This window comes from Stegastes partitus, unplaced genomic scaffold (genome assembly GCF_000690725.1).
Source record: "Stegastes partitus isolate 25-593 unplaced genomic scaffold, Stegastes_partitus-1.0.2 Scaffold0, whole genome shotgun sequence".
Taxonomy (NCBI): domain Eukaryota; kingdom Metazoa; phylum Chordata; class Actinopteri; family Pomacentridae; genus Stegastes; species Stegastes partitus.
Genome location: NW_007577731.1, coordinates 2,859,139 through 2,885,740, shown reverse-complemented (window position 1 = coordinate 2,885,740; position 26,602 = coordinate 2,859,139). Strand labels below are relative to the sequence as shown.

Genomic DNA, 26,602 nt, shown 5'->3' with positions numbered 1-26,602 from the left:
TTTTGCACCTTTCTCTGTAAACTTTATGGTCGTAAACCAGTTTTACAAACACGGTGACTGGACAATGAATACCTCCTAACAAGTAGTTACCATGTGTTTATTGATATTTAAAATTAATTAAATATTAGTAAATTAAGTACCCTACCAAAGGGATCAATAAAGTTATATCTAATCTTATCTGTCTAATCTTAAAATAAAAAGATAGAATAATGCATAACTGTAGGGGGCACCACCACGGAAAAGGCGAAATAAGTAAAATCAAAATTTGCCAGACAAATGAGTCCTTTGTGTTAATGAATAATTTAAATGATTCAGATTAGAGGTACAACACTTGACTACAAATGATTACCTGCCTAATGGATTTGAGCAATTTATTTAGAAAACTAAAAAATCTATATTCTCTGATTCCAGCTTCCAGCTTAAATGTGAATATTTTCTTTTTGTTTGTTTGTTTGTTGCTATACTTTATCTCTGGGTTGTGGACAAAACCAGACATTTGAGAACCTTATGTTAGGCTATGGAAAACACTGACCGACAAGCAATTAACCAAGAAAGAAAAGAGAAAAAAAAGGATTAATTAACAATGAAAATAACTGTTAGTTCCCGTCTTAATTCAAATAATTATACAATATGAATACCAAGGTTTGGTTTGGTAGTGAAACTACTCAACCACTAGATGGCATTATGGTATGACTAAAATTCTGCTAAAATCTGGTCTAATTGGTGCAGAAGAACTGAGTAAAATGAGGAATTAGACCTTTAATGTAAATGTTACATCCGTTGCTGAAGTATCAGCACACATCATAAAGTTTAATATGTGTTTATCCCACAAAAAGTCGTGCAGGAACAAGTTCTAGCTCAAGCCAGCGTACAATGGATCTTCCCTCTCCTGTCCACGGTCACCTATATACTTCCTCAGAGGGAAATGCCCACAAGGATGGTCAATGTGTAGTTTTGTAGGGTCTCAACTTAAATTTTTAGAATAGTCAGATAATTTGTTAGAGTGTATAATATTTTAATGTCATCATAATAGGTTAATTAGTCTGGTAAATTTGCATAAATTTGCATTTTTAAAGGGTCTAACATTAATATGAAATTAGTCAGGTATATTCACATAATAAATAATGATGTAGGGTCTTAATCACAATATTAAAATTTAACTGGTAAATTCTTGTCTTGTTTTTCTACTGGAAAGCACTTTGGCTCAGCGTTTGTTGTTTTAAATATGCTGTGTAAACAAAGATAACCTGACTCGACTTTTTTACGAGGCAGCATCAGCTGTTTTGTGGCTCATTATTTCTGAGATTAAGCAACCCGTATTCCAAAAAACATAGCTGATATGACTCTGGCGCCTGAGCTGATGTGCATAAAGCATGGCTGTAGGCTTGATGTGCAAGACCAGTCAATGCCAAGAATGTGACTAAAGCCTTTAAAAAAAACAGATCTGGTGGACAGCAGGCAGTGTTGCAACCATTTGCAACGAAGTTAGGGTAAATTTAATTTGTCTCTTTTCCAGGCACTAGGATCTTCCAGCATTTTACTGCTCATTAAAGTTAATATAAGGGGGATTTTTTCCCTCCTTGGTCCTCTGACTCCAGAAGTACCTATTTTAATGATCGAAGTAACTTCCTTCCAATATGAAACACAGCCATCTGCCAAAATGTGAGTGGTTTTATTAAAATTGGAGAAGTCTGTTGTTGAAAATGTTTGTTTCAATCATACTTCAACAAATGAATTGAAGAATTTCTGCCTTGTTAAAATTTCTACACTGGAAAGTAAGAGTTAAACTATGAACCCCTACCTCTACATGTAGAGAGCAGACACTGTTTATCTTATCCTATTATCAAAATACAGCCTTGGAGTTAAATCGAGAACCCCACTTTTCCCCCAGACTGGATGTAAAGCATTTCTGTGGCTCCTTCTGTTGTCCTCTGTGGCGCTTTGGCTCGTACCTCTCCAGAGCAGGTTTAGGCCGGGGGGCCCTTTTGTTTTTCCCTCTTCTGACTGTGGTGTAAAAACAGTTGAGCAGTCAGGGTGATCACTCCTTTGGCTCTGTCTCCCCAGGCGGTCATGAAGTCTTAAACAGAGCCTCATGACTCACGTCATTCATCACAATAAGTGGAATCATATATCCAGAACACATACAGTTAACAGCCATACTGTAGGCTATTAGTGGGCCCTCGGTTCAGTGAGTAATGCTGACTCCACAGTGTTCTGAGGTCATACTTCTTCACAGAAGAGACCCATTTGATCATGTAAAAGGTTTCAAGGCTTGAGTCTAGAATAAACAAGCATGTCATAGCAACCGCATGAACAATGAAAACCATCTGAATTTTTTCGCCACTAATAGGCGTATTTAACAGGCTAAATGTCGGTTAATAAGCAGCTGAAACTCAAGGAGCACACTTCTCGTGGCTCACATGTCCCGTTGTTTGTTATCTCTGGGTTGTGTTCAGTGCTTCGATTGACTTATTTCTGTCAAAAAACCTCAATAAAATAAATTTAATTTTCACCATCTCAGTCGGTGCTTGTGTGCTTCACGACAAAATAAAGTATCATTCCATTGGATGTTCTATACCGGTAAAGCAGAGTGGAAACTGCAGCTGTCTGCAGCAACGTGAGCCCGCCCAGCTCCTTCTAAATGACCATCCATCTCAAACAAGTGTCTGTTAAGCTTTAAATCTAAAGGGAACTTGGGAGCAGACTTAGCTGTGGAGCCGTTTAACCGTCCCAGTTAGGGCAGAAATTAGTCATGGTGCTTATTTTCAAAGAAAACAGCTCCACATCCTGTCTGTTGATTTTCTGGTTGACACTGAGCTTTTGATTACTAACGAGTCACTCTCACGGACATTCCCCCAACAGCAGATGTCTTTTGGCAAACAGCAGCGAACTGCCCAGACATCTTCCGAGCCTGGTGGGGAAATTCGTAGACAGTGAAGCTTCACTCAGTGACAAGGAAGGCTTTCACCTCTCGAGCTTGCAGTGGTCGTCAAAGGACCACACTGCAGCAGCGCTCGGCCGTCCCCGGTCTGCTGGCCAGGTATTTGAGGTGGAACAGGCCTGAGTGTGGTCCCCTCACCGGAGCCAAGGATGTCACCTTCACTGTTCCAGCGTCTGACTGTGCAGGAGTTGGGTTTTTGTGGGCTCATCGCTCATTTCCATATCCCCGAGAGGTTGCATAAAATGTAAGGGTTCAGTGTGTGGTGGGTGAAGTTATTGGAAGGCTTCAGTTACCGCTCCTGTGGTGATGGAGCAACCCACACTGGCTGTCTGTGGGGTGGTGAGATTTAGAGGCAGCCTCGTGACAAAAAGGTGGCCTGTTGTAATGGTGCTGATCCTTGTTCTAGCTGGGAAAATGTGTATTGAAATGAAACCGATGCTCTCATGACATTTAACGGTTGTCAAGGTGTCTGTGAACAAGGCACGTAATCCTGAATTATTCCAGTAGAACCGCTCAGTGGCCAGCGGCAGATGACAGCCTGAAAGCACAAAAAAGTATAGGAGTTAAAGAAACATGTGTTCAGATGGTTAATGGTTCAATGTAGCACTTGGAAGAGCGTCTGGGCCTTCACTGTGTCGAAGTGTTTGTGTGGACAGATCACTGAATTTATATATAGATGGACGAACCCGCTGTGATGTCAGCTGTAGGTTTCCTGAAGAGCAGGTTTGAAGCTCAGTGTGGAAGCTCCAGCTGACACCATCTTGGCAGTGCCGGACGCCTTCTAACTCCTGGCGAATTCAAAAATCTGTCAAGAGGTGGAGCGTAACTGACTACAGCTAAGCGGCCACAGCCTTAATTATGGATAGCTTTACGCCTTAAAGCAATTTAACTGGGTGAGTTATTTAAATATTCACGCGCTGTACAGTTGTCAACAATGGAGAAATTAGCCAAAGAGACCAAATAAACTTTATGTAAGATGGCGTAAACGTCATTGTTTCTGCTGTAAACTGGGATAGTTTCACATGGGGACTATAGGGTTTGACTTGCTTTTAGAGCAACCCTCAAGTGGTCATTCAAGGAACTGCAAGGAACTTTGTGTGTCGGATCTACTTGCACTTAGATTGCACAAAAAAAACCAGAGGAATTTCATTTTGAAAATCCGTTCAAAACTGACGTATACCCACGACAATACGGACGCATGCAGAGAAGGCACAAATTGGTGCATCAAAATTAATGAATGTGCAAAAAATGTAATGTTTGACACTAAGAATTTTCTGAATGAGGAGCCCCAGAGCCCCTAATGCCCATGCTCCTATGTTACCTACTACATATAGACCAAGAACCAGCTAGCTCATGCTCGCACAAAGACTGAAAACAGAAGAAAACAACTGGCTTGGCTCTGTCCAAAACTTGGGGTCTTTTATTTTTAAAACTAGCACAGCAACTAAATTAAAAATAACAGCGGCCATTTTGACATAAAATAGTAGTAAACATAGGCTTTAGTAATCACATTAACAGTAACAATTGTGTTGGGCATTTCATGTCAAAATGGCTGCCGTGCAAAATGTCTATTAGTGACCTTTGCACAGATCTAGCTGAGTCTGCTTCCAGTTGTTATGCTAATGCTAATGCTAAAGTACGCTAACCCGCCTGCTGGTAAAGACATGAGAGTCGGCTCAATCATCTGACCGTATTGTCCTCAAGAAAAAAAAATCCTCAAACTGTTCCTTTAAGTATAAGTTTAGCCCACATACAGCCCTAGTATATGCAGTTTTTATGCTAGGCTAAGCTAATGTAGCTTGCCATACATACTTGTCTCGATCGTCTAATCTAACTAAACTAAATCTCTTTATCTAATATCAACATGCATGTCGACACACAAACTCCTTTAATGAAAGTTTACTTTTAGGAAACACAAGTTTGATGGTTAAGCATTAGCTGTGCTTTGTTGGACTGTGACCCAATCGAATAGAAACTAAAGACGAGTGCAGTCCAGGTTACAAGGTTTGAGTTGATGACTTGCTCTCATCCAGTCATCCACATCAGTGTGTCATCAGTTTAGGATGTCTTTGTGGTGAATTCATCTGTCTCGTCACCACTTTTCCTGTCAACACAATGTACACAGACGGCCAGGCACATCTACGAGAACTCATGTTACGGCATTACTTCAGCAAAGGAAATGTCTTTTCTCTTCCTGTAAATTAGCCACGGCAAACACCAATGACCACCAAAGAATAATAACTAACAAATCGTGTAATTATGACTTGATTTGTAGTATAATTCAGCACGGAACATGAAAAGAGCTCTTTTGAAGTCACTTGAACGAGAACATCTCGCCTGAAGGTGCCCGAAATGTTTTCATTTACTGACTGTTAGTTGTAGTAATCTTGTTCTGCCAAGTATCGTGAGTCATCCGTTTCAGCTTTTATTGCTGTTTAATTTCAAGATCATAAATGCGTTTTTATTAGATGCTGCCTTTTTTACATGTCCATAAACATGTTTCCATGTCCAGCCGGGTTTGACCCGGTATCCCTGCTTCGTGTTTCGTTGCTACATAAAAGTGGTTTAAAGAGATGGGTGTGAGGGCCATTGTGGTCACTGAGAAAAAAACAGCACAATATGTGAGTCTATTTTCAGATGAAAGACTGAACGCTGCTTTGCCTTTTCATGTGTGTTTTGGATGCAGTGCTGTTGTTCAAAGCAGACCCAGCAGTTTAAAATCCCCTCTCCTCTGGTTTCGCCAAAAGGATGCTGCTTTCCATCCATACCGGTGATTACAGAGCGCAGGGACCCGTGACTTTGTCAATGAAAGATATTTTTACAAAAACATACAGTTCAAGTACTTTTGTGTGGAAAGAATGTACATTTCTGAGTATTTAAAAGGAAGATTGGGGGGTAGGGGGTTGACATGGAAAAAATAACTTGGAAATTTGGACCAGTTCCATCCCAGTTCATCCCCTCCTCCCGTTCCCCTCTCTCTTTTTCTTTCTCCATCCTGTCTAGCTCTCAGAAATGTGTTTCTCGTTGTCTCTCCCGATGCCTATAACTCTCAACACGCTTGGTCGGCATATTTTTTGCGCTCGAAAACCACTCAAAACAAAACCTAATTCCGTTTTTTTCCCTCCCAACAATGCGCGAGCTTCCCGGAGTCATACTGAAATTTAATCAGCAGCCAAATGAGAAAAACATATAACAGCAATGTCCATATGTGTTAAGCACACTTTGAGAATGATTGTCATACAGTCAGTGGAGGAAATTAGTCCTTTTTTCTGTAGGATCATTTACTGTTCCCTCAGGACACCTGGCCCTTTTCACTGTTGTGATAAGTTAATTATACACATAAATTATCCTTTTCAGGTCATCTGCACTTGGACAAAGTGCTTTAACATGCAATATAAAGATCATTTTAAGAATAGGGATTAAAAATAAAATCACTACTGCTTTACGAGTTATCAAATGTGCCAACTCCAATTCACTGAGGTGTTGGACTTTCAGATCTGGAAGTGAAAACAAAACCTAAAAAAAATGTATACAGGTATTAACAAAATGTACTTTCCAGCTCTCAGCAACTATAGCAAGTTGAATACCGTATAAAACTGTTTCCCCCAGATATTTATCCTGGCGAGGTAGGAAGCTGAAGCTTGCAAATGAGATCAGTACCAATCAGTAGTGAAGTTCTCCATGAAGTGTTGCAGTAATGAGAAAAACACTGCAGTTTCTTAATCAGAAAGACAGATTGCATTATTTAACTGCAAAATATTGGCAGTTATTCTTAATTTCCCTTCACCATCATAAATACTGGGTGGTTGAAGGAACTGCATGGCTTACTATAAATAGTCATGTCCTCTAAATCCCTCTATGTGTGCATCTATTATGATATAATAAGAACAATGTTCAGTCTGTTACAGGAGGCAGTTCAGGTCACCAGCTGATGGTCGGTAGTCTCCTTTGGTGCAGTTCTTCGATCGAGGATCAACCAGCTACTGTTGACATACAGAGTCACAGTTTGAGTTTCAAGTTTGCCCTGGCCTCCATAGCTGCCCCTTGACCAGCCTGGCTTACAGTATCTTCTCAGTCTATGGGCCTGATCATCATGCGGACAGACTTCATGGAGTAGAAGCCTCCGCCGTAGTCGGCCCAGAAGATGCCATCTTGGAATTTGCTGCGGTAGACTCCTCCGGTGTACCAGACACCGTTAAGATTGGCTTGGCCACAAGCGTTGTACCACCAGCCTCCTTTATGGAAATGGGCACAGTTACCTGTGGTTTGGAAAAATGGGGGAAGATCAGCTCGATGATGAAGTGCGTTCATGGAGAGAAGTGACAGTATTTGACATTGCCTTCAAAACACATCACATTACTGAAAGAAATTCTTGCATACTTATTGCCAGCCTACCACTTTCTCCAGCAAATTAGCTTATGTTGTGTCAAGATGCACCGTTTACTCCATAAATATCATGAGTGTTTCAGCAAATTAGTGTGGAGATTCCAGGAGCATAACTCTTTCAATAGCATGGAGTTGTACATTTTTGCTGTGTCGCATAAGGCAAATTGTTGGAGAAAATCACAAGCTGCATTTACGCAATTTTTGCAGAAGAACAAGCAAATTGTGAGCTTTGACATTCTAATTATCATAACATGATTAAAAAAGTGGCAGAGGTGATGTACTTTGTTGACTTGTACAGAGTGACTACGATCATTTATTGTCTATAGGAAGTGAATTAATGTCATTGTTGGACTCCAGACTGAGCATCTAGGGACAAACGTAGCGTTCATCACTTTAATGTTGCAGCTGGTAAAGGTGCAGCTGATTTTAATAACTTTATTTAGCTTGCAAATGTTGCCCTGCTGATAAAGAAAGTTTTATTTTAACACAATAATACAAATGGCAATTTCAAATGGAGGGACTCACATGCACCAACGTGTACAAGCTGCCAAGACGGACAAGCTTATATTACAACACACAGTGTTAGTGTGACTTCACTATCTGCCATTACTCCACTATAGATCACAGATTTGAAATGATTGTAAGGTGACAATAATAAAATAATAATATGATGTAGTTTGATAAATACTATATGAAAAGGGACCTCAGTTTCATGTACCTGAAAAGGCATCCTTGTCTCGATCCAGAGTGGTAAACTGTTTGCCGTTGTGGCTGCTGAGCGAGTCGCCGGCGTTGCCCTGGTAGGTTCCCAGGCGCAGGCGGTAGCTCTCGCTCTCCGGCTCCAGGTGGAAGCTGTTGTACTGAGCATAAACCTTCTTGCCCATCCAGTCCTCCAGCTCCACCATCAGCTTGTAGTCGCCCTGTCTCCCGAGGTTGTAGATGCCTTCAAGGCCGAGCCAGTATTCTCCATCTATGTTTCCAAAGCCGCTCTGAGTCAAAGGAAGATTAGAAGGAAGGTTACACAAAGATCACAGGAAATAATCCCAGTTGTTTGCGATGCGGTCGCCTCAGGAGTTTAGAAACACAAGCATTATTTGGGAACTTGAAACCTCTTTTTGAAGATTTTGCGTAACTGTTAACAGGACAAATGAGGATTTCTTTTTGATGACGTTTTGGGCATGGGTCTGTAGTTTGAGAGAGACTTCAAAAGATAAAAGCGCTGTGGCAAAACAATGCCACTGTCTGTCTCTGAAATTTTACAAGAATGACATGTTGTAGAGTTTATCCCGGAAAATAAGCATCTATCTTCAGCGTCCTGCTTCAGCGCTCAAACCAAACAGATCTCTTGAATCACGGCTAATGGCAAAGCTGGCCCGGGCACTTGTGTTGAATAACCACGAGCCATCTAACGTCTGCATGCGCCTCCAGAACACTTCACTTGGTAGAGGAGGTTGAGGTTTGTGATTGTGGATTAGTCGGGTGAGCCAGCAGATGATGAATGATGTAGGGTTTCAGTTCAGGGCCTCCTCTGCGGTGCTGCGAGTGTGTGTCTGTGTGTGTACATGTGGTGGCTTTGTGGGAGAGCGAAGAGGCAAATCAATGTTGAGGAGAGCAATTTAGCTTCCAGTTACACATGCACAAGCCTGGCCGGACTGAATGGAACACTGGATTGCAAGCGGCTGCCAGCAGCGATATACTCCATCTCATTCTCACAGAGCTTTGATGAGAGGGGCTCTATACGGTGTGGTGTACGCCAACCAGCCATCCATCCAGGAAGGCACCATAGTAGTAGCGGTTTTGGAAAGAAACGCCTCGCAGATTGAGCTGTGGAACATACCTTCCTAGTGGGCCATCTAACGTTTCATAATGGGAATCTCAAACCAAATGACCTCGACGGACGAATAGCGCTGCTGACAGGGCGTTATATTTTACAGTAAGTGAAAACACAAGGATTCAGGCTCAGGAAATTGTCCCAAAGACCCCAGATGGTTCCTCTGGATGGGTCATGTAACAGCACCACTGTTGTCTCTGGATGAGCCAAGTATTTAGAGGCCGGCCCGAGAAAGAAGACAAGGATAATAAAGAGCGAGAGGGCAGGGGAAGTGTCACTGTCGTCACCTTGTAGCTATCCCAGTTCCTGAAGAAGTTAACCGAGCCGTCCTTTCTGCTCTGGATAACCGTCCAGCCTCCGTTGTCTATATCCTGTTCGCACCAGACCTGCACCGGCCGCTCCAGTTCGTCGGGTTTGATCAGGTACATGCCGCTGGTGCTGTGACCGGCTTCCTGCGCCTCCCAACAGTCTCTGAACGGGCCTGATGGAAAGCACAACAAGCGGGGGAGGACAACAGTAAAAATATAAAATAAAAAATGACAGCTGGGAAATACACAGCAGCACAAACTTCTTCAAACAAATTCTGGAGATAACATCATTGGACGTGCATGATGTCCTTTTGTAAACAAAAAAAAAAAAACAGCAGGAGCGGGAACAGTTAAGCTAGGTTCAAAGGCTGCTTATCTTGTTTGCAAGGCTAGGCTAATTAGCTTTTAGAAGAGCTGGTTTATCTGGTATTAGATTCATCTCCTTCCTTATTTATGCTGCGTAACAAACTGAATAAAAATAGACTTTTAATCACAAAAAACAGGCCAAAAAAAAAAACCCCCGTTGTCTTTGGCTTAGACTAACTCTGACTGTCCTCCAGCTAGCCTGGCCAAGCTAAGGGCAGTCACTGTGGTTTGGTTTTTCCCAGGAATGTTCCGACATTGGCGAACATTATGTATGAGTGCTCATAATTGTTATTTTTTAAAGTTTTATTGCGATTTTAAAGAATATTTCAAGGATTTTTATGATTTCCAGTGTTGTTCCTATAGGGGTATAAAGGTTTGGATGAAACATTTAGAGGATGTTTTTAGGATGTTGAAAAGGCCACAGATTGTGTCACATGAGACCCAAGCAAGAATGTTCTCAAACCAACACTCAAATAAAGCTTTCAAGATGTTCTCAAGGCCTCAGATGACAGAACGTTTTACATATAATTGCTGTTATGTAATATAATAAAATCCCTAGAACATTGTGCCTGAAATATTCTAAGGATGTTTTGGAAATGTCTTTAGAGGACCCCCCAAAAAACATACAAATAAACCTCACTGGAATTTTGCATAACTTTCTAAATACATCTTAGAGCAAAAATATCTCATTGGGTATACCTCAGCTTTGTAGGTGTATAGCTTTATGTATTATTTTCAAAACGCGCACCTCTCTACAGTATAAAAAAAGTCAGAATCTGGGAAGTTTTGAGCAAATCTTTTCAACTGCATTTTGGTTTTGTAGGGCAGATTTAGTCAGAGCGCTGAGAAGTCAACTATAAGTTTACATTATGAGGAAACTCTGAAGTCAATGTGTGACAGAACGTTAAATAAGAAGGAAAAAGCAGTAAACAAGAGCAAAATCACACAGGCAGACAGATAAATAGAAAACACATGTATGTCCCGTTAGGTCTACACTTGTTTACTATGTCCTCTGAGAGCAGCAGGACAGAATGGGCCTATTAAGTCACTTTAATAAGTAATTACTTTCCTTCATTTGAGCTCAAAACTCAAAATAGGTAGCTCGTTAACCCGTCCTTGTTAGCGTCTGCCTTTTTTCAAGGTAATGTAACATTCTCAATCAAGATTTTTAATTAATAGCATGTGGAGCGCTGGGTTTATTTACAGGGTGAAAAACTGTCTCACAGCTAATTATATAATAATAATGTAAAGGTAGAGACCATTCACTGAAGTATGCCAGAAGTGCTTCTACTTTGTGGTTTGCAGGACCTCTATCATGCCAGCCTGGGTTTTGTCTACATCTCACATGCAATGGAACGGTCTCGTAAAGGATTATTTCCATACACAGCTGCACTGAAATCCTACACACTTTATTATTCTTGGGCAAAGGCGATCTAAATGTGTCAGGAAATTCTGTTGATTAGCAGAATCATGTTGGTCAGGGCTGTCTTTGCTTTGCTTTAAGTCCCCAGCCTCAATTCAGACGTTACAACATTTTTATTTCCAGCCTGGTTTGTGTTCTTTCTGTAGAGCGGGGAGCAGAGTTCCAGCTGAATTTGCAAATCTTTAACCTTTGGAAATGAGGCCACCGGCCCACCTGCAGCTGTATTCAAAGTCAGAGATTATTATGTTGTTACGGTTGGCCTAGAAAGTCATGACTACTCCACATTTTGCCGTGTCTGTTTTGGGGGTTTTTTTGTGACTGAATCAAGGAATAAATGAATGAAAATTAATGGACGTGATGGATGGATGGATCTCCAACTCATTCTTTAACCCACGCACCTTCTGTACTGAAGTTTCTCTGAGGAGGTTTCTGGACTTCCAGGGTACCGCTGGTGGGTGATGGCCCAGAACGAGAGCCCCTTTCCCGGGCAAACCCTCGGGTGTTGTGCGTCTGGATCTCATTGGTGAAACGTGGCACACTGACTGGAATATTCTCAGGCACCACCTGCACCAGTGGGGGTCCAAGGGGCGGCTGCTCATGCCTGCGACTGTACACCTGCATGCAATGCTCTTCCAGCGCTCCGATCAGCACCGATTGGTTGTTCACCACTGCAGATAGAGCTGCATATTTGGCCTCCAGTTCCCTGTACCGAGAGGCCAGCCGCAGCGACTCTGTGGTGGCATTGAGGATACGTGTCTCCAGCTGAGCCAGCTCCAGCGAGTTGTCCCTCTTCCTGATGATCTCGTGCAACAGCTGCATGTAGAGCTGAGTCACCCTGGAGTTCATGTTTCTGCTCTCTTTCCTCAACAGCTTCATCTCATTCACCAAGTTGCCGTCTACGTCCACCACCAGCTTCAAAGTTTCCATCTCCCGACGCTGCTTTGACAGAAGGTCACGCACTGAGGCCACATCCAGGCGCGTCACTCGGTCCTTGTCAGTCGAGTAACCCCGGGCGGCGCAGATGGGGCCTGTGATCTTCTGTTCAGGGACCAGGAAGGTGTAGGAGCACTTCTTGTTTTCTCCGTTGGCCTCTGGAGCCCTTCGTATCCGGGAGAGGATGGGGTTCTTGGTGAAGGCTTGAGTGTTGCTCCAAAGAGACAGACCAAACAGAATAAATAGGCTCCACATTCCAGGTCCCATGGTTCCTCCTCTGTTTATCATCAAACAAGCTAGAGATCTGAAAAAAGGAATGAGAAGCGCATAACATACATAAATCATACGACTGGTTTCAACATTTTTCCATGAAAACCTCAACAATGTTCGTCTGACTCTCGAACCTACTGACTTCCCTGCTCTGTATCTTGGACTTAACCCAAGCCCGTTGGCTTTCTGTTGATTCTGTACAGCAGAATTTAAATGTTTGTACAGATACTTACAACCCATGAGCAGGAATGCTATTGACTTTGGTGACCTTTTTATTTTTTTTTCCATGTACCTCCATCATTGGTTTAAAATTTCCATCTTCCCAATAGTTCATGACTAAATGCTTGTACCACTAATGGCATTTCCATCAGACTAAACTGTGCTTTGTGTTTAGAACTAATTAGTAAGTCAAATAACATGGTGCACATGGTGAAGATGATCCCTGTTAAGCATCAATATGTGAACACCTTCCTGGAGGACCCTGCACTGGAACCAGACCACATCTGTTACAAAAAAATCCAACTGGTGCCATTTTTAAAAAAAAAGTTGCCAAGCATGGAACTTAAAAAAAAGAGAGACTTTCTGAAACTACTATGATTAAAATCAATGCAGCATTTCTTGTGCTTCATTTCTGTTGCATCTGGTTTGGTAGAGTTTCAGGTGAGCATTTTCAGAACAGGTTTAACAAAATCAGCATCACTGACCCAAAGCTATAAGGCTGTAATCCACTCTGGAGTTTTTAAAATGTCCCTTTGGTGCTAAGGACAAGGCGACTCAATGTATTCCCAAATTCTGAGCCCAAGGTTGCTCATTTTGGCCTCACGGCTTGCTGATTGAAATCTGTCGACGTGATCCGAGTATTTGGATGTTAGCCTGCTGACGCTAGCATTTAGCATGAAGCTCACCTTTGCCTGACTACAGCCTCACAGAGGTGCTCACAGGGGCATAGACCTCCTCAGCAAGAGGTATTAGCAGCAGCACAATGAAACTGACTCAACATCGTGAGTCACTGGCGTGCTTTTGGGCAACGATGGCGTGCTTTGGCACAGATGTAAAAGATATATCAGGCTTTAGTTAGACAGACAAAACCTATTAGCAGGATCCCTTATTATCGGAATTTTCACTGAATTTGCTGACAAGAAGAAATTATAGACGAGCATTTTAAAAGAAGTCCCTTTTTGTTACCACTTATCTGATATTTTTTGTCCAGTTTCCCTACCGATCCCGACACTAAAAAACTCCTCTCATGTCTTGCAGATGTTTTCTTTTCTCCACTAATCCGGTTTAATCCAATATAACCACTGTGCCTGCGAAACGTAGTCAGATTGTCCCTTGGCATGAGACAGGAAAGAGCTACTCGGGGAGACTCAACATAAGAATCTTGTTTAAGTATGAAGTAAGTGAGCATTAAAATGTAAAGTGAAAATATAGCGCAGACACAGCTGGTTCCACACACTCAACTACTGCTGACAATCCAGCCTTTGGCACGATGCTCCCTGTGGTACGATTGTGGTGGCGTAACAGTAGTTCCACCCACTCGCCGCAAATCTGTTATCTTAACTCACATTTTCAATACGTTCCCTCCTGGGTTCTCTTTCATTATGGCTCTCACCACATCTGTATCAGGTGTCTGGGTGTGTTCGAGCGTCGAGATCTGTTTTTAATATTCCCGTAGATCTCACGGCTCAGATCTGCGGCCTTCCAGCGTACCTGCACTGGCTCACGAGGAGCATTAGAAGGTTGCGAAACTCAGAGTCTGACGAAAGCTTTGACTCGAAAGGAAAATATTTGAGAGAAACTTTTGTTTATGTGGCCAAGGAATACACTGAATATGTAATTTAGCGGGATGGCATCCAGTGGCAAACTCTGGTGGATTCATGAGGTGCAGAAATGTGTGTAATGAGCAAAAAAGAAGTGTACAGGTGGTTATCATTGTGCCTCGCTGACTCATTTCAACTTCTGCCATTTTGTCCTGTCTGGTACAAACAGATAAATTTGAATTTAGTGACGAATAATATAAATTGATGTGTGTGAGGAGCGGCAGGGCAAACAGGGATCCCTGGTTTCTGAGTAATGTTTTCTGGAGTCTATTTTTGGAAAGAAAGCTTGTGTTTTGATCTCATTGGTTTTGACAGCACAACGAATGAGGCAGCGGTGGGTGCAGGCTAAGTGAAAGATCCCTCCCTCCATATTCAATAGCATGGCTTGGCTCGGGAAGTGGAGCTTTTTTGGCGGGCCAACTTTAGGCTGATTTTGGCAGTCCGGCCAAATCCAACCAGAAGGCAGTCTGGTAGATATTGCCAAGGAGGTTTAGTAACCTTCATCTAACACTTCTGACTGGCAAACAGCATGACCCACTTTGCGTTGACGCTCTTCACAACAAATCCGCTGAGGATTTTTACAGATGCCACAGAGGCAGAATTAAATGAATCCAAGACAGAGACAGAAGAGGCTTTAAATCATTTCTGTGGTCTCTTCTTGATGTTTAGCTTCACTGAAGAGTACTGACCACAGCTAGCGGGCCAGATCCCAGAGCATTACCTAAGCTTGAACTGCTGCTGTAGCAGAATAGTAGCCTTGTATCATTGTCATCCGCAAAACCATGCTTACTTCAAGGAAAAATACGAACGTTTCTGCGTATTTGAGAAGCACAGTGACTTATTGATAGAAAGAAAGCTTCTGAGCCAACATCATTTTTTAATTACCGTGTTGTTTAGCAGCACGAGTTTCTACCCCGAAGCCCTGTTTTAACTTTAATATATGGAACGAGCCGCCGTTTGTTTTGTCATAAATTAACAACCACATGAGGGCAAAAGAGAAAACGGGGCCATGTGTCAGCGCTCAGAGACACCTTGGCGCTGTCACTCAGTTATTATTACCCAGAGAGGGCTCTTTCCTGTCTTTCTGTAATCACAGGTCATCCCTTTCAATAGTTTGGTCTCAGCTATTTGGCTCGTCTGCACGTCTCCAAACCCCACAATATGAATCTCGCAGGCCGCGGCCCGACAGGAGTGACAGTGTTTACACAGAGGCTCCTCAGGCAGGGCTGTGAATCTCATCCACAGTTATTACCACCAGGTTTCTCCCTGTCGTTCACACCCTGCTGGTCTTCATCAAGTCTGCCACAGCAGACTTTTTTTTTTTTTGTGTTGACTTATTAAAAAGGCATTTTCTCCTCTCCTTCCCCTCCTCACAGCCAGAACCGGGCCAGACCCAGCCAACTCATCCATATTCCCCCTCCAACTAGACGGGTTCAAACTTTGCGGTGGCTGGTTTTCCCAACTCAGGGGACTCATCCAAAACGGCCCGCTGACTCTAAGTGGTACCACTGAGCTCTAACTGTCTACCGGTAAGCTCCTCAATTTAAAGATTTGCTTTTTAGCCTTGAAAATCAACCGCATACGAGTCCCTTAATGTGTCTCCAACTTGTGATTTAACGTACAGAATAAGAACACCCCCCTCCTCCAAAAAAAAAATCCCCCTTTTTCCAGTCTAACTTTGTTGTGGCTTTTACTCCGGGCCAGCGGAGTTTAAGGACGGTGCCAATTAGCCCGCAAGTTATTCTGATGGTGCCGCTGATTAGGTCCGTCTGCTGAGGAGGCGACGTGATACTTGATACTTGTAAATGTTGGATATGATCAGGAGGCTTACATCAGGCCTGCTTTAATTTACTTGAATTAAAGACATTTACAGTTCCTTTAAAGGACCAATGAAAGACTAGAAGATGTTATGCTCAGTAAGTTGCAGCAAACTTTACAATGAAAACTAAAATGATTCAGCAGTTTGTTCATGTTTCCATAAAGTATTAAAACAACACAAATACTCTCATATAATAAATAAGCTAATCACTAAAATAACCATAAACAAAACCTCTAACCTGCAGTGAGTTCAGTCAGTGGTCCAAGTGGTCTCTCAGTTGTGTTTCCTCTGCAGGTTCATGCTCTCCATTCTCAGTCCCCCTCTGCCTTTGCTCTCATTGAGAATGAAGGCCTGCACACTGCAAACTCCGTCCACCAGGAGACAACAGTGGAGGGTGGTCCATACGACGCAGAAAAAGGGAGGCTGATGGTGTGATTTTTCCCCTGTAAGTTTTGAGCAGAGGCAAGGCTTTGGCCCTGCCTTCCTCCCTCTGAAGTCTGGGAAAGAAAAGAAAGGCTCCTCCTAATATAAGGTTTCACCACAAACAAACGAAAAGCAACACGAGGTGACGAGTCCAGCTGGTTCGGAGTCAACAAGGGGTGAAGAAATCTGACCCTGAAAATCAGCCTTCATGTCATATTTTCATATTTTAATTCTCATAAGGCCTTGTTTACAGGGTTCGCTCGTCTCCCACACACGCAACACGTCAGTCACGCTTGTTGGAGCTGATGGGTTCTCGTTCCTTCCCTCTCTTTTTCACACACTCATCTGTCAGCTCCATTCATAGAACTCCTCTTCATCCTCAGCTCACCCTTTCTCGCAAATCTGTTTCCTATCAGCTCCAATCTAATGACTGAGTGATTCTGGCGGCCCAGTAGCTTCGGCACAATAATAGGAGGTCTGTTGTGGATGCGAGCGTCTCCCTTGTGTTTACCCCGTATATGGGGTTGTGTGCGTCTCCAGCGGCAGTCCAAGAGCTATTGGCAGCTGTGTTTATTTGGTTATGAGCACAATATGCGCGGGGCTTTCGCAGACAAAAAAGAACGCCCCTCAGCTAAATGTTTTGGATCGAGGAGGAAGCACAGGCTTTGAAGCATGGGGATCCTCTGCGTGGGGAGACATACTTCAGCATGTGGGAGGACAGTTTCGAGCAATCAAGTCAGGACATTCATAATGCAGAACTGTGTATGTGTGTGGGTGCCTGTGTGTGTGACGCACATGTTTGTGTGGGTGTGATTGAGAGAGTGTGTGTCCGTGGTGGTCGTCTGCGTTCGGTAGGGGTCGTCCAATTTAAATAATGGGACAATACAGAGGACGAGAATGGAAAAAAAAAAAATTCAGTTACTTTAAATTATGTTTTCTCTATTTTTAGCTTCTTCTCTGTTCGCTTGAGGGACATCACCTGCTCACGAGTAAACGTTGCTTCATTTTAAGTGGCCAGAGGACAAATATCCTGATTTTTTAGTTGTTTTTTTTCAACCTTTAAACCTACTAAGACACTTCCATGCTGTATTCATTCCCTAATCTCACATCAGAGGGGCATTTCAGCAAAGGAATGCCCACCTTCTTCACTCCATGTACCCCTAGATAAGGTGTCCCTTTCAAATTTTGGCCATTTTTATTCATGGATTCATTCTAAAGTATCTCACTATAAGAAACGTAATCTGCCACACTGATTAAAAGCAGTAGTGGAATGTAACTAAGTATATCTACTGAAGTACTCTAAGTACAACCTTGATGTATTTCCAACATTATGCTGCTTTCTACTTTTACTCCATCACATTTTGTAGTCAAATATTGTTCTTTATATTGTTTAATTTAAGGCTTTAGTAACTTGTTATTTTGCGGATTTGGATAATTAACACAAACATAAATCAACCAATAAATGATGCCATGTTATAATAGATTAAGCGACTCAGCAGGATTTAACGTAACGAGCTCCAGCTGCAACATTAAAGAGCCGATAATTACAACAATACAATATATATGGTTCTGAATTGAGCCCTTGAGATTAAAGGCTACTTTTGCTTTCGGTACTTTAAGTCAATTTAAATACCACTACTTTTGTACTTTTACTTAAGATATTTAAAGCTTGACTTGGAACAACAGTAGTTTTACACAGTAGTATTCCCACTTTTACCTTAAGTATAGGATTTAAATATTTCTTCCATCACTGGTTAAAAGTTGAAATCCAACTCTTTCTGTTAGCCCCTCCTTGTGGCTAAAACACTTTACTGCCAAACTTTACCTGCTGCAGGTGTATTACTGTAAAAATAGATAGATAGATAGATAGATAGATAGATTAAATATACAACCACAAGTGAAAGTGTCTCAAAAACACAGATTCAGACTTCCCGGGTTTTATATCAAACAAACTTTAGGAACTAATCCTGTCTTGCAGAGTGGGGCTTTCTGTATTGTTTATCTTTTTCAGATTTGGTTTCGGGTTTGAACACCCATCTATGTTCTATCTATTATTTTATCCTCTGGAGGATCAGAGGGGGCCTGGAGGTTTTTCAATGCCTGGGTACATCCTGGGCCAACACAGAGAAACAGACAACTATGCACGCTTGTACTCGCAACGACAGACAATTTAAAATCACAAATTAACCTCAGCATGACTTTGGACTGTAGGAGGAAGCCAGAGAGCCTGATGAAAACCCGCGCAGGCGCTGGGAGAACATGCAAACGCCACACAGAAAGAAGAAGAAACACAAAGAACACAGTCCCTGATTAGAACCTGAGGACCGATGGCTGAATTACCCCAATATTACAACTTGCCTTTGAGAACTGTGGAGAGATTTTAAAGTGGTTTGAGTCGAAGGTGAGCTGGTGTGCTGAGCTGCAGTGAGTGGCAGATGGGTAAAGAAGAAAGAGAGGCAGAGACTTTAAAGACATTAAAACGGAAACAGTGGGGTAGAACTTAAACCATTTTAAGGCAGGATGTGATTGTTTTAAAAGGGAGGAAAGACGCAATATATAACTTTGATTCCCAGAGATGAGTTTAAGGGATTTAACTTAAATTAACTTCTATATTCACTGCAATCTGAACTTATATATATATGGGGATAGGTTTGTATTTTTATTGTATTTTTTCGCCATTTCTATTGTTTATTTTATATTTTTACTGTAGTAAGTGCATCTGAATCTTGTTGTATATGCTCCGTGTATACAGTGACAATAAAGGAATCTAATCTAATCTAATCTAATCCAATCTAATGAAAAACCAGAGGGGTATTTTCAGTCAGATTAGTGAAAATAACTAAACTGAACAAATGTTAAAAAGGAATAAACCTTTTTTAAAATAAATACATATATATTTTAAAAATATATATTTAAAAAAAAAACAAACAAAAACAACACATACACATTAACGGTATTTGTGGGCAAAGAGTGCATGCACGAAAATACGTAAATGCAATAAATTAAAATTAAAATAAGTAAATGAATAAATAAATAAGAAAATAGGATGGTTTCCGAGCAATAAAATTAAAGAAAATAAAATCTTTGTCATTACCTTCAAAACAAATAAAAAATATTTTTTCCAACCCCGACCAAAGGCCCCCAGTGACGTCACGCAGACTGACCAATAGGAGGCCGGGCTGTGACAGCTGACCCTCGGCTTTCAGCAGCAGCGACTGTAATCAAAACAGAGCAGCACTTCAATATTATTGTTTTTTTATTTCCAAGGAAGAACGTGACAAATAATTGACTCAACAATGACGAATCTTGTTTTAGAGCCTCGCTGAACAACGACTCGTTGCTGTTTCTGTTGCTTCTTTACCGACTTTTTACTTTTCCAAGCATGGTGAGTTTGACCCCCTTCCCTTCTATCACATGTTGACCAGGTGTTTTTTTTATTTTAATATTTACGTGGACTTGACGCTTAGTTAGAGCCAACTGCAGGACCAGTTGCTTTTGTCCACTTTGCCCTACAGAGAGCGGCTGGATTAGGTGATTTAAACGGGCTTTACTCCTGCGCTCTGCCTCGTCTGCTGCGGATAAAATTAGACTCCTGCAGCGTTAAGAGATCCTGTGTCACTGTGGATCTGCTGAGCCCCGAGGAGGAAGCCTGAGGGGCAACTGTCAGGGTCTATATATGTGCTTGATGAATAATAATAATAAAAAAAAAAAAAACACTGAGCAGAAACCTCCAACCTGGAGAACACTGTGTTGTTATTACTGCACATAAACCAATACATCTTAGGATACCTCTGTACTGAGCCTTTCATTGGACACTTACATGTAAACAGTATTTTCAACATTATTGTAATTTTCAATGGTTTCTGCATCATGGGCGATATTTCATGTTTTCTTTTCTCTGGTGCAATATTTCACTTTCATGTGCAACACTGTCAGTATGTGCAATATTTTATTTTCATTTCATTTTTCAGGTGCAATATAATATTTCATGTCATTCCTTCATTATTGTGTCATATTACCTGCATATAATTGCCAGCATTACTTTTTACAGCTCTATTCTAGCCTAATATTAGCTCACTTATGTGTCAAACTTGCTTTCTACTTTTCAGCCATTGCATTTCTTATGTTGTCTCATTTGTATTTTTCTGAGCAATATCTTGCACAAGAATTTCCTTCAGGAGTAATAAACTTTTCCAGCCTTATCTTATCTTATTTTAACTTATCTTTCACCCAAATTAAACTACAATATAAAGCTTTTCCGCTAATTGGAGTGAACTCAGCTTGTGACACAACTTGCACTATGACTTCACCATGAGTAATTATCCAGTAGCATGACTCTTCTAATTACCTGGCGATGTGCTGCAGGATGCCGAGGGCCCCCTGGCGCTGTGCGACCTCTGCTTGGCTCAGGTGTGCTGCAGCCTTGACGCTCTGTGCAGCGTTCGAGCAGACGGCTCCATGAGCCTCATCTGGGCCCCGGTGTTCCCACAGGAGATGGCCGACCAGCTACTGCAGAAGATGACAACTAAAGGTAGGTCAGGAAGACTCTAAACACTCTGAAAACATCAGTATCAGCAGCTGACAGCTACCAAGAGACAGCAGTTCAAACTGAAGGAAAGAAAAATCCATCCTGGGTGTTGAATAAATCAATGTGAAATCACACTGTAGCCTGTCATAAATAATTAATCTGTGACCTGAAGTTAATTGTATTTCCCCCACAAACAAAAGTTAATTACACTGTCAGAAATCATTAACCTGAGGTGACCGTATAATCAGATTATTTATTACTTCACACAGAGGTTAGAGCTTGTCTGGCTGGAATAGTGGGAAAAATCTTCATCTCAGACATAATTGTGGTTAAATTTATGCTTCTTTTTCCTACAATGTCCTTCTGTTTGCTTTTCCATCAAGGGATACTGAACGACACAACAGTTGGAATTTTCCGAAACTGCAAAGAGCTCCGTCTCCGTCGGGCCTCCATCCGATCCTCTCCCGTGTCTGCCGAAGCTTTCCGCTTGGCTCTCTGTCCTCACCGGCTCGTGGAACTAGATGCCTCCTCGGTGTCCGGGAGTCTAGCCGGAGCAGACATCGTCTCAGGCCTGGCCTCCAACCCCGAGTGCAGGTCGAGCCTGCAGAGGCTGTCCCTCAGTGGGTTACGTCTGGACTGGGAGTCTCTGGAACAGGATGGCGGGGTCCGTGTTGGCTTCAGCTCCCTGCAGGGCCTCAGGACGCTCAACGTTGCCAACACGGACCTTAGTGATGATGCCCTGGAGGACATCTGTACCCTCCCTCACCTAGAGACTCTGGACATCTCCTGCAGTGCCGTCTCAAAGCTTACGGCTCTCCTTGAGTGCAAAAACACCCTGAGATCCTTAATCGCCCACAAACTGCAGCAGCTGGATATGTCACCTGCCAGGCTGCTCTTTGTCTTTAACCAGCTTCACGCTCTCAGACATCTGGACTTCTCGGACGACCACTTCGCTGTGGACGACAGCGATGGAAGAGTTGGAGATGAGACAGTGCGGCAGCTTCTGGAGGGCAGTCCGCAGGTCCTGCCATCGCTCGTTTCTTTAGATATCTCCGGGCGGAAGAGAGTCAGTGAAGCTGCAATCAGAGCCTTTGTGGAGACCAGGACTGGACTGGTCTTCTTGGGCCTGCTGGCCACTGGAGTCAGCTCCTGCGACATCCTCTTATCAAGGAAAAACCTCAAAGTAAGGATCTACTGCTAGCATCAGAGGCATGGTTTGTGAGATGTCCGGCCATCAGAGAATGCCGTAGGGAGGCATATGAACTCGATTCTTGCAGAAGTTTCTCATTTATCTTTGACTTGAGGCTCTGTTTGTGTACTTAGTGAATATGCGCTCTGCATTTCCTGCCTCTGTGACGCTGCTGATCTGCTGTGTGTGTTCAGGTAACCGGAGAGGCTGATGAGAACCAGGTGTGTGAGGCGCTCAGGAGGTACAGAGACCGGGAGTGTTTCATTCGAGAGGCCCTCGTCCATCTCTACAATCTAACCACCGACGCTGACAAACCACAGCCAGACATGCTGAAGGTGCCGTGACCGGGTTCCTTCATCCTTCATGTTCTCGTCACACACATCATCTCAGCTGGCACAGAGGGAACATAGGTTTAGTTGATGAGCAGATATTTAACTCTTGATAATCAGTCATTTTTCAATGCAATAATGGAAGTAAACTGAAAAATCTTAAGGTTTTAGATCGTTGGGGAAACAAAACAAGCCAAACTGAAGACAGCATTGCATGTGACATTTCATAAACTAAATGAATCATCGATTAACATAATATCTGCAGAGTGAACATTAATGCTTACACATAACCTGTAGGTGAAACTTTTTGTTTTAAATCTATTCTTATCTGAATACAGTTTTGTACATCCGTCAGTATTTCTTATTTTCCTAGTCTTTCCTGTTGGTTAGGATAATAATATACTGATTGGCTGATATTAACCCATCACTGAAACTTTTTTTTTTCCAGAACATAATGCAAAAAAAGTGGCTTTGGGTCATTTAAAAAATGGTGTCATCACATAGTTTGTCCAGCAGAGCGTCCACACCTCCATTGTTTACCATCAGCAATATCTGCAGCGCATGTAGCAGAGTACATATCGGAGCTGAGCAGACGGTGTCAAGAAGTGTCTTCAGTAGGTTGGTAGCTACTTTGCAAGGCGTTGCTGCATAGTTTCCCTTTTCCAATATAATGCTAACATACTGAATATTTATATTTATGTAACGAATATTAGCCAGTATATTCATATCACAATTTTTTACTCCCTAAAAACTTGTATCAGGATCGGCTCCAAAAATCCAGTGTTGGTAGGGCTCTATAACTAGAAGCTACAAGAACAGGTCTAAATTAGATGATGACACAAGTTATCCAGCCATAAGTAAAGCAACAGTTTGGCCAGATTTGTCTAAATATCCTTATTTAAAGGTAGATCTGGAGAGAGTTTGCCTAAATGGGTTCACATGATGTGAAATCGGTCCATAACCTTTAATGGTGTCCACAAACAGAAAGATTTTACTCCAGTGTTGCACAATATCTTCAATTCTTCCCCGCAGGATGAATTAACTTGTTCAGTTTGAAGACACAAACTCACTGAGGTAAAGATTTTGCTGAAACATAAGCACTAATTTACAGTGTGAAAATGCAAAATGGAAGAGTATAATAAGATATTAATATAAATGAGATGCTTTCTCTAAAGGCTTTTGTAGTTTGTGTCATCGTTAGCCTGGTATTTTAAATCAGTTTGCCCAAGCTCAGTTAGAACATACAGTACAGCTGCAGTTCAAATGTCCTGCGACCTGATGCTCTAATTACTGTAATCAGAGAGACGTGATGAGGTGGTTTCTAGTACAGACTGACACATACAATTTAGCGGCACAGCTGGCTCGCTGAGTAGGTTTTAGCGGTGTGAAGGTTACACACTAATGCATAGCTGAGAGTTGTTCTAGCCAGCTTCCAATCTAGCAGCCCGATACTGACAAGGACAAATCGTTTTGCAGTTGTAATGATTGCATCGTTGTTTTCCGTAGCTGGTGGTGAGCGCGATGCAGAGCCACGCCGCCTCCCTGCACGTCCACCTGGTGGCCACGGCGTGCGTGTTCAACCTGACCACGCAGGACCTGGCCGAGGCCATGTCCGTCCGGCTGCTCAGCTCCTCCGTCAACCAGCTGCTGTACGCCATGAAGACTTTCCCCAACCACCAGCAGGTCAGGAGATCCACACAGGGCCTCGGATTTCACGTCCATCATCATGTGTAGTTACACAACAGCAAAATCTGGCAGTGAACGCTTTCGTTGCTACCAGCTGGCTTGCCATTCGCCAGATTCTGATCTAATATTTTCTGCATTTGGTTGCAGCTCCTGCTCTGCCACCTTCAGACAGTATTCGTAGCTGCTCCATATATCTTCTTACACCCGTTTGTTTCTTCTATTCATGAACTGTTTCCATCTCTCCAGGTCCAAAAGAACTGTCTGCTGGCTCTCTGCAGCGACTATATCCTTCAGGATGTTCCTTTTGACAAGTTAGTTTACTTTCCCTCAGTTGTAATATGACTTTTGAGCTCATGGCACCGCAGTAGCCAAAATAATCAGTGTACTAATAGAATCGCAGTCGAGTGTTTTTCCAACAAATTGGGATCCAGCTGAAATATATTTTGTCTTGAAATGGTAGCTGCCAAAAGAAATAGCTCTTCCAGATGTTAAAATGCAGAACCGTAACTCAGATTTTCCCAAGGTTTTGTCTGTGCATCACTGGTATATTTGTATAATACCGTGTTCCTCACGACGGTTCTGTGATCACGGTTCAGGTATTTAGCCGCCACGCTGGTGATTAACTGGCTGAGCAACCACGAGGATCCGACCCTTCAGAGGATGGCTGTGGCTGTCATCTCCATTCTGGTGGCCAAGGTCAAGACTCCGCTCACTCACTGCGCATTAGTGCGCCGCGGGAAAATAGCATGACACCTGTTAGTCGCACCTTTTGAAAGCTCCCGTACCTCCGTGACACTTGTTTCGGCAGCCAGCTTTGCATGCTTTCATTTAGTCTAGTTAAATGCGGCCAATTTCCACGTGGGGATAAAAGCGCTCTTTGTTGTAGTTTGACATTTTGGAGAATGGATTAAAAACTCGCAGAAGCACTCATTTGTTTGTTCCGTGTGCAGTTGTCCACAGAGGAGACGGCGCAGCTCAGCAAGGACGTCTTTATTATGAAGGTACATTAACACATTCGGGGTGTTTAGTTTCAAACTTACACAACTGACCCCGGCTTAGCGCTCGATGTGCCCGGGTGTATTTCTAGTTCTCGCCTGCTCTCTGTGTTTCTCACCTGCTTATTTTCCATTACTTAACGTACACACTCGTCTACTTACTGTCACTGTCACTCCATCGCTTCATCCGTCTCAGTTTGCTGTTACTTCATTATGCAGTCATCTCATTTTGTCCATGCAATCAAGCCGCTTTCCACACCTCATTTATCTTCTTTTAAATTATGTCTAATACCACACATTAAAATCTAAGCCATTTAAATCCCATAAATGCGAGTGCAGCTTGCTTTTAGTGCTGAATTTCTGACTTCTATTTGAGAAATATAGATAGAATTTCCTTTTTTTTTCAGTCTTGTCCGGGTCTGTCTGTGTCATTTTTCTCTCCTTGTTGTGTCTGTCTCACAGCAGCTGCTGGCTATTGTGCAGCAGAAAGCCATGGTGGGAGTGGTAGACTCCACTCTGAAGTTCGCCCTGAGTGCTCTGTGGAACCTGACAGATGAGATGCCCGCGGCGGCTCGCAACTTCATCGAATGCCAGGGCTTGGAGCTGTACGAGGAGGTTTTGGAGGTAGGGGAGCCCAGAGAATGCACTGAAACGTACCCTTGCACAGAATGACATGCACAAACACAAACGTTTGTCCTCTTTTTCTTTTGCAGTCCTACTACAGTGAACCTTCTATTCAGCAGAAAGTTCTTGGCCTCCTGGTGGGTACAGTGTTGGAGTTAATACACATGTGCCCAATTGAATTTAATTTAATTGAGCAGAAGGAATGAGCTGCAGTTTATCTGTGGGCAGTTGCATGTGACACAGTGCATCTCTGCCTCTAATGTGCTGAATTACATTTTCGCTGCCATCACTTGTTTACCCGTTTTTCAGAACAACATCGCAGAGGTGGAGCAGCTACAGGCCGACCTGATGGAGGAGGACCTGTTGGAGCACATCCTCAGTCTCCTGCAGGACTCCCAGGTGGAGGTGGGAGTCCGGTACTTTGCGGGGGGGATTCTGGCGCACCTCTCCTCCAGAGCAGAGGCCTGGACCCTGAACGACGAGCTCCGAACCACCATACTGGAGCAGCTGGTGTGTGTTTTGGATGCTGGGGTTTTCATATAACGGGCGGTAAAATCCACCCTTGGCCCCCTTCAATGCGTCTTTGTTTTCTGTGCAGCATGATTCCATAATGACCTGGACCCAGCTGGAGAGAGAAATGGTGTCTTACAGGTGAGAGAAGCTGGACAGAACAGACAGAAGGGTTTGTAGAGGTGCTCAGTTCAACATTAAATATAAGCTACAGTTTGCAT

At 42.7% G+C, this 26,602-nt stretch overlaps 2 protein-coding genes across 2 annotated transcripts in view; one reads left to right on the top strand and one right to left on the bottom strand.

Moving 5' to 3' along the window:
- Positions 1-4,825: 4,825 nt before the first annotated feature.
- LOC103365434 (angiopoietin-related protein 1-like) lies at positions 4,826-16,454 on the bottom strand. The gene is made up of 5 exons (XM_008292900.1): positions 16,336-16,454; positions 11,654-12,492; positions 9,446-9,639; positions 8,046-8,316; positions 4,826-7,200 (listed from the first exon to the last, which is right to left on the bottom strand). Exons 2-5 carry the CDS (start codon positions 12,474-12,476, stop codon positions 7,013-7,015), a joined length of 1,476 nt encoding a protein of 491 aa, XP_008291122.1. The 5' UTR covers positions 12,477-12,492; positions 16,336-16,454; the 3' UTR covers positions 4,826-7,012.
- Positions 16,455-19,727: 3,273 nt separating this feature from the next.
- Positions 19,728-26,602, top strand: part of LOC103365337 (protein zyg-11 homolog) — an 8,512-nt gene continuing 1,637 nt past the window's right edge. The window contains exons 1-12 of the mRNA XM_008292794.1: positions 19,728-19,905; positions 20,886-21,051; positions 21,432-22,231; positions 22,432-22,572; positions 24,073-24,249; positions 24,499-24,563; positions 24,849-24,948; positions 25,203-25,253; positions 25,710-25,871; positions 25,961-26,008; positions 26,181-26,381; positions 26,470-26,522. Of these exons, the coding sequence (XP_008291016.1) occupies positions 19,903-19,905; positions 20,886-21,051; positions 21,432-22,231; positions 22,432-22,572; positions 24,073-24,249; positions 24,499-24,563; positions 24,849-24,948; positions 25,203-25,253; positions 25,710-25,871; positions 25,961-26,008; positions 26,181-26,381; positions 26,470-26,522 (1,967 nt within the window). The 5' untranslated portion in view covers positions 19,728-19,902. The remainder of the gene's footprint in view (positions 19,906-20,885; positions 21,052-21,431; positions 22,232-22,431; positions 22,573-24,072; positions 24,250-24,498; positions 24,564-24,848; positions 24,949-25,202; positions 25,254-25,709; positions 25,872-25,960; positions 26,009-26,180; positions 26,382-26,469; positions 26,523-26,602) is intronic.

Excerpts from the sequence above, each read along its gene's own strand:
- LOC103365434 (XM_008292900.1), bottom strand. The coding sequence starts at position 12,476 with ATGATAAACAGAGGAGGAACCATGGGACCTGGAATGTGGAGCCTATTT. Across the intron at positions 8,317-9,445 it reads GGAACTGGGATAGCTACAAG|AGCGGCTTTGGAAACATAGA; the intron begins GTGACGACAGTG and ends CCTTTGACTCAG. Across the intron at positions 7,201-8,045 it reads AGACAAGGATGCCTTTTCAG|GTAACTGTGCCCATTTCCAT; the intron begins GTACATGAAACT and ends TCCAAACCACAG.